The sequence below is a fragment of the Scylla paramamosain genome, unplaced genomic scaffold (genome assembly GCF_035594125.1).
Source record: "Scylla paramamosain isolate STU-SP2022 unplaced genomic scaffold, ASM3559412v1 Contig16, whole genome shotgun sequence".
NCBI lineage: Eukaryota > Metazoa > Arthropoda > Malacostraca > Decapoda > Portunidae > Scylla > Scylla paramamosain.
In genome coordinates, this window is record NW_026973681.1 from 615001 (window position 1) to 629893 (window position 14893).

The 14893-nt window shown below is 45.8% G+C and overlaps 1 protein-coding gene and 1 long non-coding RNA gene across 4 annotated transcripts in view; both read right to left on the reverse strand.

Moving 5' to 3' along the window:
- LOC135097267 (uncharacterized) overlaps window positions 1-2157 on the reverse strand; it is a 3085-nt gene extending 928 nt beyond the window's left edge. Inside the window, exons 1-4 of the long non-coding RNA XR_010265543.1 lie at window positions 2082-2157; window positions 1656-1726; window positions 1142-1328; window positions 569-748 (exon numbers count right to left, since the gene is read on the reverse strand). This is a non-coding gene — a long non-coding RNA (uncharacterized LOC135097267). The remainder of the gene's footprint in view (window positions 1-568; window positions 749-1141; window positions 1329-1655; window positions 1727-2081) is intronic.
- Window positions 2158-2702: 545 nt separating this feature from the next.
- LOC135097270 (uncharacterized) lies at window positions 2703-11922 on the reverse strand. Of its 3 annotated transcripts, XM_063999083.1 has the most exons (10): window positions 11618-11919; window positions 11084-11238; window positions 8859-9055; window positions 8409-8466; window positions 7103-7267; window positions 6298-6445; window positions 5806-5932; window positions 5200-5438; window positions 5002-5096; window positions 2703-3092 (listed from the first exon to the last, which is right to left on the reverse strand). In XM_063999083.1, coding segments are annotated over exons 8-10 (387 nt in total). In that variant the 5' UTR covers window positions 5201-5438; window positions 5806-5932; window positions 6298-6445; window positions 7103-7267; window positions 8409-8466; window positions 8859-9055; window positions 11084-11238; window positions 11618-11919; the 3' UTR covers window positions 2703-2801. The 3 variants fall into 3 exon arrangements, 2 of the variants coding, with proteins under 2 accessions (XP_063855153.1, XP_063855154.1); XM_063999084.1 differs by lacking the exon at window positions 8409-8466 and having other exon boundaries at window positions 8859-9020; window positions 11618-11922; XR_010265546.1 differs by lacking the exon at window positions 11084-11238 and having other exon boundaries at window positions 2908-3092; window positions 11618-11915.
- Between the last annotated feature and the right edge of the window lie 2971 nt (window positions 11923-14893).

Here is a 14893-nt window from a genome sequence, read left to right on the forward strand (position 1 = left end):
TAAGCCAACACAAACACACACACATTAAGTAAACAAGGATTTCTTTACAGTCTGGCAAATAACAAGGGTCAATTTGAAGACAGGGCCAGCAGCATCTTGGGGGAAGCTGGTACTAGTGCTGGACTGACTTTAGGTAACTAGAATGCATAAAGCTGGCAGGGTTTTTTATACAGAGGTAGTTGGCAGAGAGAGGTGTGTCCTGCAAGTTAAAGAGAGAATTATGACCCAGCTTGTACCTTGTATCAGGAACTTGTACAACCACAACTGGCAGGCAAGCAGGCTATAAAGGACTCAGTAATGGACTAGTCATGTACTTATGGTGTGGATTCATACTTTACACCAGCAAACCGGCTTCAGTCAGTGGTTGTGACAAAACAAGGCCTCGTCTCTGTGGCCAGTGTTTTCTTAGTCCCTCTCCTCCATTTCTCCCTCCATGAGTTACCTCCAGGCTTCTCCTCCCTCACAGACCTTCCTCCATGTCCCCTCCACCTCTTCTCCAATCCTGACTACCCTGCGACACTTGCTTCATGGTTAAAATAGTGTTTTTGTCAGACAATCTCACACGTACCTTAGGGAGAGCCATGTCAAACTGGGATGGTAGAGAGGTTGCAAAATTAGGGGGCAGATCTTCCATACCAGGAAAGAGAGAGGCTAGGAAGTGGGTGGAGAAGTCTTGGGAAAAGCCTCTTCTTGCCTCCACCTCGCGCCTCCACACCTCTCCACTCTGGCTGCTCAGCTCAGACGCCCACTACAAAACAACAGACAGGTGATGCAAGATGTAAGGAGTGTGCATGAACTCAAGGACAGCCAGCCATACTCTCCACCAGTGTGCCTTCTTTCCTCCATATCTCCCTCCATAAGTTACCTCCATGTTTCTCCTTCCTCACAGACCTTCCTCCGTGTTTCCTCCACCTCTCCTCCAATCCTGACTATTCTGTGACACTTGCTTCATTGATAAAATAGTGCTTTTGTTAGATGGTCTGCCACCACAGCCAATAATTCTTCTCTCCACCACCCTCTCTCCTTTCCTCCAATATTTCCCTCCACAAGATACCTCCATGCTTCTCCTTCCTTGCACACCTTCCCCAGTCATCCCTCCACCTCCCCTCCAATCCTCACCCTCCTCTGACCCTTAGTTCACCTGCAGGAAGGCCCTGGAGAAGGCGTGCCGGCGAGCCACCTCCGTGACGGCTGCGGCATAGACCCTCGGGGCGCGGTGAATCTGCTCCACCACCTGCAGGAGTCCAGCCAGGCGCCGAACACTCTCTTGATGCATGGAGACGCGCGTGTCCGCCTCGTACAGGCGCCTCTCTATATACATTATCCACCTATGGGATCAGGATCGGTTAAGAGAAACAGGCAGGGAGGCAGGGAGGCAGGGAGGCAGGGGGGAGGGAGAGACAAAGGGGGTGGGAGTTGAAAAGGGAAAATTTTGTAATGGAGGGAGAGAAGAAAGAGGAACAAGTGACAACACAGCTCAAAGTGAATAATGAAAAGAGAAGGACAATGATGATAACAAGAAAATAAGGAAGGAAGGAGAGAAACTGAGAAAGAAAACAAACAAACAAACAAATATCATTACCGAAAAAGGAACAGCTGATTCTTCTTCTTCTCCTCCTCCTCCTCCTCCTCCTCCTGCTGCTGTGAATACTTACTTCAATCTAACGTGCAAATTCTCCGACAGCTCTTCCTTTGCCTTGATGCATCTCCTTTTGATGTCTTGCAGCTGAGAGAGAGAGAGAGAGAGAGAGAGAGAGAGAGAGAGAGAGAGAGAGAGAGAGAGAGAGAGAGAGAGAGAGAGAGAGAGAGAGAGAGAGAGAGAGAGAGAGAGAGAGAGAGAGAGAGAGAGAGAGAGAGAGAGAGAGAGAGAGAGAGAGAGAGAGAGAGAGAGAGAGAGAGAGAGAGAGAGAGAGAGAGAGAGAGAGAGAGAGAGTTAGTAACACCTCCAGTAAGAATTTCATAGTATTTTTTGATTATTTTTATTATGTTCCTATATTACTACTACTATTATCTACTACTACTACTATTACACACACACACACACAACACACACACACACACACACACACACACACACACACCTTTTGATGGTTTTTCAACATGTGCAATCAAATTCTTGCGGTGTGAAGTGCAGAGGTCAGGGAATATAGATGGGTCATTCACCTTCCCTGCCCTGTCCTGGTTCTTCAACAGAGCCTGCCAGAGAGAGCACAGGTCAAAAAAGCACTATTTTCACAATGAACCAAGAGACACAGGATAGTCAGAATTGGAGGGAAGGTGGAGGGAACATGGAGGAAGGTCTGTGAGGAAGGAGAAGTGTGGAGGTAACTCATGGAGAGAGATATGGAGGAAAGAATAGAGGGTGATGGAGGGGAAAATGGCTGGCGGTGATGTCAGACTATCTAACAAAAGCACTATTTTAACTATGAAGCAAGACTCGCAGGATAGTCAGGATTGGAGACAAGGTGGAAGAAACATGGAGAAAGTTCTGTGAGGAAGGAGAAGCCTGGAGCTAACTCATGGAGGGAGATATGGAGGAAAGAATAGAGGGTGGTGGAGGGGAAAATGGCTGGCGGGTGATGTCAGACTATGTAACAAAAGCACTATTTTAACTATGAAGCAAGACTTGCAGGATAGTCAGGATTGGAGAAAAGGTGGAAAAAAACATGGAGGAAGGTCTGTAAGGAAGGAAAAGTGTGGAGGTAACTCATGGAGAGAGATATGGAGGAAAGAATAGAGGGTGGTGGAGGGGAAAATGGCTGGCGGTGATGTTAGACTATCTAACAAAAGCACTATTTTAACTATGAAGCAAGACTCGCAGGATACTCAGGATTGGAGAGAAAGTGGAGGGAACATGGAGGAAGGTTTGTTAGGAAGGAGAAGTGTGGAGGTAACTTGTGGAGGGAGATATGAAGGAGTATCTGTGAGAAATTGCTCTGCTCCTGCACCACGTAGGCAGCATCATGCATGAGCTGCTCCAGGCCACACAGGCGCTCACCAAGACCCTTCACCTCCTTCATCTGTGGCCGGTCTGCCTCTCGAAGCACAGCGCTGACCTCTTGCCCCACTTGTTCCAGCAGCCCCTCACTGATCTGTGTGGCAGCAGCAGTACTGGTGCTGAGTGAGTGTGTGTGTGTGTGTGTGTGTGTGTGTGTGTGTGTGTGTGTGTGTGTGTGTGTGTGTGTGTCTAGTTGAAGTGACGCGGGGTTTTTGAGGGTGTTTTTACAGTTGCAGTGACAGATTAACAACATTTCTGCATTACTGACAGGAGAAACACTCCTTTAAAAGGCTCCAGTTGAAGTGTTTCAAGTTTGTTTTTACAATTGCAGTGACAGATTAACAACATTTCTGCATTACTGACAGGAGAAACACTCTTTTAAAAGGCTGTAGTTGAAGTGACACAGGTTTTCAATGGTGTTTTTACAGTTTGCAGTGACAGATTAACAACATTTCTGCATTACTGACAGGAGAAACACTCTTTTAAAAGGCTGTAGTTGAAGTGACACAGGTTTTTCAAGGGTGTTTTTTACAGTTGCAGTGACAGATTAACAACATTTCTGCATTACTGACAGGAGAAACACTCTTTTTAAAGGCTGTAGTTGAAGTGACACAGGTTTTCAAGGGTGTTTTTACAGTTGCAGTGACAGATTAACAACATTTCTGCATTACTGACAGGAGAAACACTCTTTTAAAAGGCTCCAGTTGAAGTGACACGAGTTTTCAAGTGTGTTTTTACAATTGCAGTGACAGATTAACAACATTTCTGCATTACTGACAGGAGAAACACTTTTAAAGGCTGTAGTTGAAGTGACGTGGGTTTTCAAGGGTGTTTTTACAGTTGCAGTGACAGATTAACATTTCTGCATTACTGATGGGAGAAACATTCTTTTAAAAGGCTGTAGTTGAAGTGACGTGGGTTTTCAAGGATGTTTTTACAGTTGCAGTGACAGATTAACATTTCAGCATTACTGACAGGAGAAACACTCTTTTAAAAGGCTCCAGTTGAAGTGACGCAGGTTTTCAAGAGTGTTTTTACAGTTCCAGTGACAGATTAACATTTCTGCATGACTGACAGGAGAAACACTCTTTTAAAAGGCTGTAGTTGAAGTGATGTGGGTTTTCAAGGGTGTTTTTACAGTTGCAGTGACAGATTAACAACATTTCTTCATTACTGACAAGATACACTCTTTTAAAAGGCTGTAGTTGAAGTGATGTGGGTTTTCAAGGGTGTTTTTACAGTTGCAGTGACAGATTAACATTTCTGCATTACTGATGGGAGAAACACTATTTTAAAAGGCTGTAGTTGAAGTGATGTGGGTTTTCAAGGATGTTTTTACAGTTGCAGTGACAGATTAATATTTCTGCATTACTGATGGGAGAAACACTCTTTTAAAAGGCTGTAGTTGAAGTGATGTGGGTTTTCAAGGGTGTTTTTACAGTTGCAGTGACAGATTAACAACATTTCTTCATTACTGACAAGATACACTCTTTTAAAAGGCTGTAGTTGAAGTGATGTGGGTTTTCAAGGGTGTTTTTACAGTTGCAGTGACAGATTAACATTTCTGCATTACTGATGGGAGAAACATTATTTTAAAAGGCTGTAGTTGAAGTGATGTGGGTTTTCAAGGGTGTTTTTACAGTTGCAGTGACAGATTAATATTTCTGCATTACTGATGGGAGAAACACTCTTTTAAAAGGCTGTAGTTGAAGTGATGTGGGTTTTCAAAGGTGTTTTTACAGTTCCAGAGACAGATTAACAACATTTGTGCATTAGTGACAGAAGAAACACTCTTGAGAACCAGGCTGAGTGTCCCTGTGGCCTTGGAAACATGCAATATTCTAACACAGGGGGAGGGGGAGCCACACTAATGTGACAACACTCAACTTGTTAAACAATGCAAGATTACAAACTTGACTCAATCCTGCGGAAACAGAATTACGCAGCAAGAATTAGGTGTGAATACCTGACATACACACACACACACACACACACACACACACCTGGGCCAGTCCCCTGCAGCAGAGTTGGGCAATCTGTCTGACGTCACTTTGGCTGTCCTTGGCGCTGATCCAGTCCAGCAGCGACACTTGCCTCACTGACACACAGACACACAGAGAGAGAGAGTGAGAGAGATATATCAACAATTATTCTTATTTACAACAACAACAACAACAACAACAACAATAACAACAACTTACTTTCTCTTTTTCCTCCTTCTCCTCCTCCTCCTTCTCCTCCTCTTTTCTCCTCCTCCTGCTCTTCCTCCTCTTCCTCCTCCTTCTCCTCCTCTTCCTTCTCTTCCTCCTCCTCTTTCTTCTGTGCTGTTCTTGTCCTTCTCTTCTTCCCAGCTTCTTCTTCTTCCTCTTCCTCTTGTGTCTTCCCCAAATGTTCAGGGAAGACTGGAATCCTTGCCAGTAGCTTAAGGTCCTCTTCAAAACTGTAAGTAGTAGTAGTAGTAGTAGTAGTAGTGTTGACAGACGGACACACATACACACACACTCCAACCAATCTTTCATCTCTTTCCTCCTCTCTCCTCTCTCTTCCTCCTCCTCCTCCTTCTCTCCCTACCGGTAAGTTGGCAGGAAGAGTGGGGCATCACACAAAACTATAGGAGAGACTTGTAAATGATAAAAAATATAAGCAAGACATTCTCTCCACCTCCCTCTCTTCTCTCCTCCATATCTCCCTCCAAAAGTTACCTCCAGGCTTCTCCTCCCTCACAGACCTTTCTCCATGTTCCCTCCACCTTTCCTCCAACCCTGACACACACACACACACACACACACACACACACACAAACTCACGACTGAAGCAGGGCGACCTTCTCCTCCCGGCCACTGAGATACTCCACAAATTTTTGCTGGAATGCGTCATGTCTTGTTCTGAAGGCTGCCACAATGTCCTCCAAGTTGGCCACCACTGCTGCCTAGCCTGCAGTAGTGGTAGTAGTAGTAGTAGTAGTAGTAGTAGTAGTAGTAGTAGTAGTAGTAGTAGTAGTAGTAGTAGTACTAGTAGTAGTAGTAGTGGACAGAGGAAAGAAAGAGGAAGAGGAGAGAGACAAATTCATAACAATTATTTCTTCTTCTTCTTTGTTCCCTCTTCTCTTCTTTATCTTTTTCTCTTTCTTCCTCTTTACTTTCCCTCTCTTTCTGCTTTCCCTTGTGACCTTCAGAACCCCCTGTGACCTTCAGAACCCATGACCTTCATTTTGACACACTCACAACATTCAAATTTGAAAAACCTAACTTAACCTAACTTAACATAACCTAACCTAATCTGACCTAACCCGACCTGACCTTGTTGCTGCAGATGCTGGTCGTGAACAAGTTGGCGACACGTTCTGGTGACCTCACTAGCGTGCTCGTAAAACTGCTGTGCTAACTGTGTCCGCGCCACCACAGTGTTGTAAGTGGCTGGCATGTTGAGACACCCCTCCACCTGTGCCTGCAACAGTAGTAGTAGTAGTAGTAGTAGTAGTGGTAGTAGTAGTAGTAGTAGTAATTCAATAAAATAAAGCTGAATAAACAAACAAACAAACAAACAAACACACACACACACACACAATAAAATAACAGAATATCAAGGAGTAAAAGTTGTATTTGGCAGTGGTCAGAGGTGAGGTCAGCCAGGAAGGTGAGAGGTCAGTGGGAAGGGCTGCAGCCTGGGGTGGTACAGCCAGCACTGGGAGAGTGACCACAAGGATGAGGGAGGGGAGGTCAAGAGGGGCATGGGGGGTCATGGCGAGGGGGACGCAGCAAGCGCACTGAGGACCGGTGGGCAGGACGACAAGTAGCAGACTGGGGCTTCAAAAAATTTAGGCTGAAGAAAGAGACAGGAAGGAAGTGTGTGTGGAAGAGAGTGGTGGGTGAATGGAGCAGCATCACCAAGGAGGCTGTCAGTGGTGGTGAGTGGGGAGTCACCAGGGAGCTGTGGAGGAAGGCTGCCAACCACACAGATGAGGCTAGCAGGCAGACACAGGCAGATGTGTCTTGTGCTAGGCCTGCCACATGTAGGCCTGCTGGCTTGCTGCATCTGCCTGCCTCACCACTGCAAGTCAGCCACCATTCTCAACCCTTCACCACCACCACCACCACTACCTACCCTGAGGTCACCGTCCCCGCCAGGCTGCACAGAGGGGGTTGGTGGAGCCGCTCCCTCAATGGCCACCTTGGAGAACAGAAAAATGGGGGACGTGTCTGTGCCGGCCGAGTAATGACACACCCGCTTGCAGGAGTCCAGTGTTTCACCCCCAGAGGCCAGCAGCACCTGTTGACAGTAGTAGTAGTAGTAGTAGTAGTAGTAGTAGTAGTAGTAGTAGTAGTAGTAGTAGTAGTAGTAACATACACACACACACACACACACACACTAACCACTGTCACCTTGCAAACAAGCAATAGGCACATAGCAATTCTACAAATTCAACAAACAACATCAAATATTAACACAACTCACAAAACATTAACAACAAACAACAAAAAATAGAACAAAAATCATTACAAAACACAAACTAACATGACAAGTACAACAAGATTGCCAGAGTGACTCGCGTGTGTCAATGACCCTGGCAGAGTTGACAAGCTGAAGAGGGGAGGTATCCCAGACACTGACACACACACACACACACACACACACACACTGCGCAGCCTGAATTGGCCCACACAGGTAAACTCAGTCAGTCAGTCAGTCAGTCAGTCAGTCAGTCAGTCAGTCAGTCCATCAGTCAGTCAGTCAGTCAGTCCATCAGTCAGTTAGCCACACAGTTAGTTAGTTAGTTAGTTAGTCAGTCAGTCAGTCAGTCCATCAGTCAGTCAGTCAGTCAGTCAGTCAGTCAGTCAGTCAGTCAGTCAGCCAGTCAGCCAGCCAGCCAGCCAGCCAGCCAGCCAGCCAGCCAGCCAGTCAGTCAGTCAGTCAGTCAGTCAGTCAGTCAGTCAGTCAGTCCATCAGTCAGTCAGTCTCCTGGCGCAGGCTGCCTCTCCCTCGCTGGCTCCAGCCAGCGTGCCTTGCCTCACCAGCCGAGGGACACACAGCCTTGTCACTGGTGAGTTTGTTGTGCACCACAGTCAGGCAGGGTGTGTCTGCTGGTGCACCCTCACTCTGCCAGCCCCTCTGCCATTCCTCTCACTGCCCAGGAGTCTCTCCCGCACCAAGCCACGTGACGGCCGCCACCCAGCACCGCCCATGCCAGGACCCACAGGACCATCACCCACACCCCTCCCGTCCGTCCACACCTCATGGAAAAACTTGTCTTATTTGGCCTCAGCGGAGACACACACACACACACACACACACACACACACACACACACACACACACACACACACACACACACCAGTTTGGAAGAACTCTAAGCTAACCAAACTTAACCTAACCTAACCTAAGCTAAGGTAAGCTATCTGGCAATACTGACCTGTTTGTCTGGGGGCACCTTGACAGCATTGTGTATTGCACCCTTCAACACCTCAACACTGCACAAAATAAATAAACCAATTATTATTATCATTATTATTATTATTATTATTATCATTATTATTATTATTATTATTATTATTATTATTATCATTATTATTATTAGTGTGATTGTTGCCTCAGACTGTTCAGCTAACTAAAGGCTTACTCAATTACCTATGTAGGCCTATGTATATTGACAGGTCACAAAATCTGTAGGCCTATGTATATTGACAGGTGACAAAATCTGTAGGCCTATGTATATTGACTGGTCACAAAATCTGTAGGCCTATGTATATTGACAGGTCACAAACACACACATTGATATAATTCTAATTACATAAATACCTTTGCCAAAAAATACATCTCTCTCTCTCTCTCTCTCTCTCTCTCTCTCTCTCTCTCTGCCTACCTCTCTAGTGCCAGGTTCATGTCAAAGGTCATCATGGTGCCAGTGTCAACAAGGAAAACGTAAATCATGTTGGCTCGGTTGAGGTCAGGTCAGGTCAGCCAGCCAGCCGTCCAATCACAATCCACAAAGCTCTGGGCCAATGGGAGGGCTGATGGTGATCCCCTGTTGACCAATAGGATGGCTTGGTTTTTGCTTGGCTGAGGAGAGAGAGAGAGAGAGAGAGAGAGAGAGAGAGAGAGAGAGAGAGAGAGAGAGAGAGAGAGAGAGAGAGAGAGAGAGAGAGAGAGAGAGAGAGAGAGAGAGAGAGAGAGAGAGAGGTTAGGCTAGGTTGCTTTAGATTTCATTGTGTTAGGTTAGGTTAGGTTAGGTTAGGGGTGGGTCAGGCTAAGTCGGCACATCACCTGTGGTACAAATGCATCAAAAACACCTTTGGTCATTTTTTTATAGCATCACCTTAGTTATCCTGCTAAATTTGCAGCTACAACCAACACTGCCATCCCCTTTACTTCTTGCACCATACCCTAACCTAACCTAACCTAACCTAACTCCAACCTAACCTAACCTGACTTAAGCTAACCTAACCTGATCTAACCTAACTCTAACCTAACCTGATCTAACCTAACCTGACTTAAGCTAATCTAACCTAACCTAACTCTAACCTAACCTAACCTGATCTAACCTAACCTAAGTTAACCTAACCTCACCCAACCAAGGCTAACCTAACCTAACCTGACCAAAGTTAACCTAACCTAACCTAACCTAACTCAAGCCACTAGCTGCATCAGACAACAACAAGAGGTGCCCCTGTGTTGGCAAGCTTCCCACTGCCGCAGCGCCAGTCACACTGCGGCCGTCAAGGAGAAAGCACATGGGCACCTTCTCTCTGTCCCAACAACTCGTGTGGCTTGACATGCGCACGCACACACACACACACACACACACATATTTATTTACTTATGTGTGTGTGTGTGTGTGTGTGTGTGTGTGTGTGTGTGTGTGTGTGTGAGTGTAGTGAGCAGTGTTGTTTATAGAAAGTGTGTTTACTTCAAGATTATTCAAACCATTTGTGTGTGACATGCACATTTGTGACAAGCCAGCGACAACTTTGTTTGTTTGGGCAGCACGTTAATTTTAGCATTTAGAACAGAGAAGGCTTCCGTGCTGGAACACGCTGCATGCCACTCACCAAACCACTCACACTAATCCCACTCATTTTCTTCACCTACAAATACAAGTTGTTGCAAATGTCATAATTTATTGATTTATTTCATCAGTGTAGGTGGTTTTCAATGACACAACTCCAATTCTGCACTGCACATTGTTTGTTTGTTTGTTTGTTTGTTTGTGTTACCGTGTCTTAGTTGTTCACACCATAAAAAGGGTGAGTGTTCAGTGGTGGAGTGTGAACACCTTGCCTCAGAGGAAAGGGTCAATGCATGGTGGTGTGTTGGTGTTGCACATGTTCCTGTCCCTTGCTAATGTTCAACAGTCAACAAAAGGTGCACTCAGTAATTGCAAAGGAGAAAAATGACTTTAAATCTACAGTTGTGTTTACTGCCCAGCGCACCACTGGTGTGCCAAGCCCCACACACCAGTGTGCTCACTGCTGCACCCGTCCACCTGTCCACGGTGCACAACAACCTCACGGCTTAACACAACACAACACAACACAACACAAGCTAACCTAACTCAACATAATATTACCAAACCTAACCTAACAAAACCTAACCAAACCTAACTTAACCTAACCAAACCTAACTTAACCTAACCAAACATAATATTACCTAACTTAATCTAACCTAACCTAACCAAACCTAACTTAACCTAACAAAACCTAACTTAACCTAACCAAACATAATATTACCTAACTTAACCTAACCAAACCTAACCAAACCTAACTTAACCTAACCAAATATAATATTACCTAACTTAACCTAACTTAACCTAACTTAACCTAACCAAACCTAACTTGACCTAACCAAACCTAACCAAACCTAACCAAACCTAACCAAACCTAACCATACCTAACCAAACCTAACTTAACCTAACCTAACCTAACCTAACCAAACCTAACTTAACCTAACCAAACCTAACTTAACCTAACTTAACCTAACCAAACCTAACTTAAGCTAACTTAACCTAACCAAACTTAACCATACCTAACCAAACCTAACCAAACCTAACTTAACCTAACCAAACCTAAAGTGAAGCAAGAATTGACTTACTGGTTCACAATTGCCAGGTGAAGCAAGCAAATTTACAGTTTACAAGACGCTGGCGTGACCTGCGAGACTCAACACTGTCCTTTCTTTCTTCCTTCCTTCCTTCTTTCCTTCCTTCCTTCCTTTCTTTATTTGTTTGTCACGAATTGTTCTCCTTCCTTCCCGCAGACACAACACTTAATGATATTCACGAAACAAATAACAACAGGAGGAGGAGGAGGAGGAGGAGGAGATAATTATAAGGAAAAAGAGACCAAGGAGAGAGAGAGAGAGAGAGAGAGAGAGAGAGAGAGAGAGAGAGAGAGAGAGAGAGAGAGAGAGAGAGAGAGAGAGAGAGAGAGAGAGAGATCAGGAAATTAAACCTTAGTAGTAGTAGTAGTAGTAGTAGTAGTAGTAGTAGTAGTAGTAGTAGTTGTTGTAGTAGTAGTAGTAGTAGTAGTTTTCGTTGCGTGTGTACGAGAGAGAGAGAGAGAGAGAGAGAGAGAGAGAGAGAGAGAGAGAGAGAGAGAGAGAGAGAGAGAGATCGCCCTCACTCACCAGGCAGAGGAGACAGCAGCGGCCTGAGAGGTGCCTTCAAAAGACACACGCACACACACACGCACACACACACAGGCAGGCTCACACGCACACACAGACACACATACACACGGACAGTAGGAGGAGGACCACTGTGACAAAGGTAAACAAGGCAACAATGACGATGATCTTGTTCTTGATCTTGTTGTTATTCTTCTTGTGACGTCTTCCGCAGATCGGCTACTTGAGAGCACGGGGTCAACATGTCTCCTCTAATTTAACACCTAAACTCCCTCAGGCGTACTTCCCAGGCGTGCACAAGGGACTTTTTCACATCTTTTAGGGTCCCTTCCCTTTCTTCCTTGCCACGACACACTGGCAGCACTGTCAGCGTGCCTCTGTGTGTGAGCTGGAGGAGGCAGTAGACACCTGCCGAAACGATAATTACTCCCAGTGAGGTGTGCAGCACTGTTCAGGGGGTGCTGTGAACTTATCATTAAAGCCAGATGTGACCTCACTGAACGTTTCCCTTTGTGTCTCACAACACAAGGGGGCAGTCACAGCCTGCCCTCTAAAGACAACTCTCTTCCTCCACACAAAACTACAAGCACCTAATAACACACACACCATTCACTCAAAAATTTTAAAATCATCATGGCGACTCCTACACCAGCCTCGGAGTCCCCATCTGGTGAGGGGACCATAAATGTCCCCAGGTCGGACTGCCTTTCCGTCGACGACCCTAAGTGTCTTGACACCCCCCTCAACTTTTTCTTCATTAACTTGTGCATTCGCGGTCTAAGATCTAATTTTCAATCTGTAGAACACCACCTCTCCTCTTCTAAACCTTATCTTCTTTTCCTCACTGAAACTCAGGTGTCTGAGGCAACTGACAGTAGCCCCTTTTCTGTTCCTTCCTACTTTCTCTATCCTCATTTTCGATCCAAAGCTGGATGCTGCGTTTATGTGCCAATGACTTAACCTGCTCTCGTGCCCATGCTCTTGATCTTCCGAGTTTTCCACCATCTGGCTACGACTACAGAGTCACTCTCATACTAAATTTATCTGTGCTGTATACCTCTCACCTAACTCCTCTGACTATAAGAAATTCTTTGACTTCTTAACTTCCAAAGTGGAGCACATTCTGACCCTCTTCCCTTTTGCAGAGATCTCCATTCTTGGAGACTTCAATGTTCACCACCAGCTTTGGCTTTCCTCTCCCTTCACTGACCATCCTGGTGAACTAGCCTACAACTTTGCTATCCTCCATGACCTAGAGCAATTGGTGCAACACCCTACTCGTATTCCTGACTATCTTGGAGATACGCCCAACATTCTTGACCTTTTCCTGATCTCTAATCCTTCTGCTTATGCTGTCACCCTTTCTTCTCCATTGGGCTCCTCCGATCACAATCTCATATCTTTATCTTGTCCTATCACTCCAATCCCTCCTCAGGATCCCCCTAAGCGAAGGTGCCTCTGGCGTTTTGCCTCTGCTAGTTGGGGGGACCTGAGGAGGTATTTTGTTGATTTTCCTTGGAATGACCACTGCTTCCGTGTCAGAGAGCCGTCTTTGTGTGCTGAGCGCATAACAGAGGTGATAGTGTCTGGCATGGAGGCGTACATTCCTCACTCTTTTTCTCATCCTAAACCTTCTAAACCTTGGTTTAACACAGCTTGTTCTCGTGCTATACATGATAGAGAGGTGGCCCACAAAAGGTACTTAAGCCTTCCATCACCAGAATCTCATGCACTTTATATTTCTGCCCAGAACCATGCCAAGTCTGTTCTCCAACTAGCCAAAAACTCCTTCATTAACAGAAAATGTCAAAATTTTTCAAGATCTAACTCCCCTCGTGATTTCTGGCATCTAGCCAAAAATATCTCCAATAACTTTGCTTCTTCTTCTTTCCCTCCTCTACTTCAGCCAGATGGCACCACTGCTATCACATCTATTTCTAAAGCTGAACTCTTTGCTCAAACCTTTGCTAAAAACTCTACCTTGGACGATTCTGGGCTTGTTCCTCCCTCTCCTCCACCCTCTGACTACTTCATGCCACCTATTAAAATTCTTTGTAATGATGTTTTCCATGCCCTCGCTGGCCTAAACCCTCGGAAGGCTTATGGACCTGATGGGGTCCCTCCTATTGTTCTCCGAAACTGTGCCTCCGTGCTTGCACCTTGCCTAGTCAAACTCTTTCATCTCTGTCTGTCAACATCTACCTTTCCTTCTTGCTGGAAGTTTGCCTACATTCGGCCTGTTCCTAAAAAGGACCGTTCTAATCCCTCAAACTATACCGTCCTATTGCTTTAATTTCCTGCCTATCTAAAGTTTTTCAATCTATCCTCAACAGGAAGATTGTTAAACACCTACCACTTCACAACCTTGTATCTGATCGCCAGTATGGGTTCCATCAAGACCGCTCTACTGGTGATCTTCTGGCTTTCCTTACTGAGTCTTGGTCATCCTCTTTTAGAGATTTTGGTGAAACTTTTGCTGTTGCCTTGGAGATATCAAAAGCTTTTGATAGAGTCTGGCACAAAGCTTTCATTTCCAAACTACCCTCCTACGGTTTCTATCCTTCTCTCTGTAACTTCATCTCAAGTTTCCTTTCTGACCGTTCTATTGCTGCTGTGGTAGACGGTCACTGTTCTTCTCCTAAATCTATTGTAACTTCACCACCCTGTGGGCCGTCACACTTACACTTTTATTGTCCGGTGCTTCCTGCATACGTGACGGTGAACTTATCCTGCGGCGCTCCGTGTTCTCCCCTGGCTCCCCTCAGAAGGCGAATAGTAAAACACACTTGTCGGCTTCTGGCCCTCTATTCTCCGTTGCTCACACTACACAGTAGTCCTATGCTGTAGCTCGGCACCCCGGGCCTCTTGTCGACCCTCGGAAGGCTTCTTGACGCCTCGCTCCAGCTCACAAAGGCACATACAAGTACAGGAGGCAGTGTCGGCGACGCGCGGGCTTTCTTCCCTCTCCAGTGCTCTCCCGCCACTCTGTCTCCCAAACTGTTCCGCCACCAATCCCAGGGCTGCTACACGTCACGTGATACTCCCGAGCCCCAGGGTAGGCGGCCGGCGAGGTGACGTAGTGTGACGTCATCCTCCACTTCAGCTGGGACTCAGTCTGGGTATCTTCATGATCTTGCCCTCTCGTGACACTACCCCCTCCTGTAAAGAGACTGAGCGCCCTCGCTCCCCAACTCTCTCTATTCCCTTTAGGTTACAGATACACCCCCAAAAACAAGAAACTAATACTTCAACTTTAGGTATATCAAAAATCAACAA

Excerpts from the sequence above, each read along its gene's own strand:
- LOC135097270 (XM_063999084.1), bottom strand. Across the intron at positions 3,093-5,001 it reads GCTGCAGGGGACTGGCCCAG|ATCAGTGAGGGGCTGCTGGA; the intron begins GTGTGTGTGTGT and ends GCTGCCACACAG.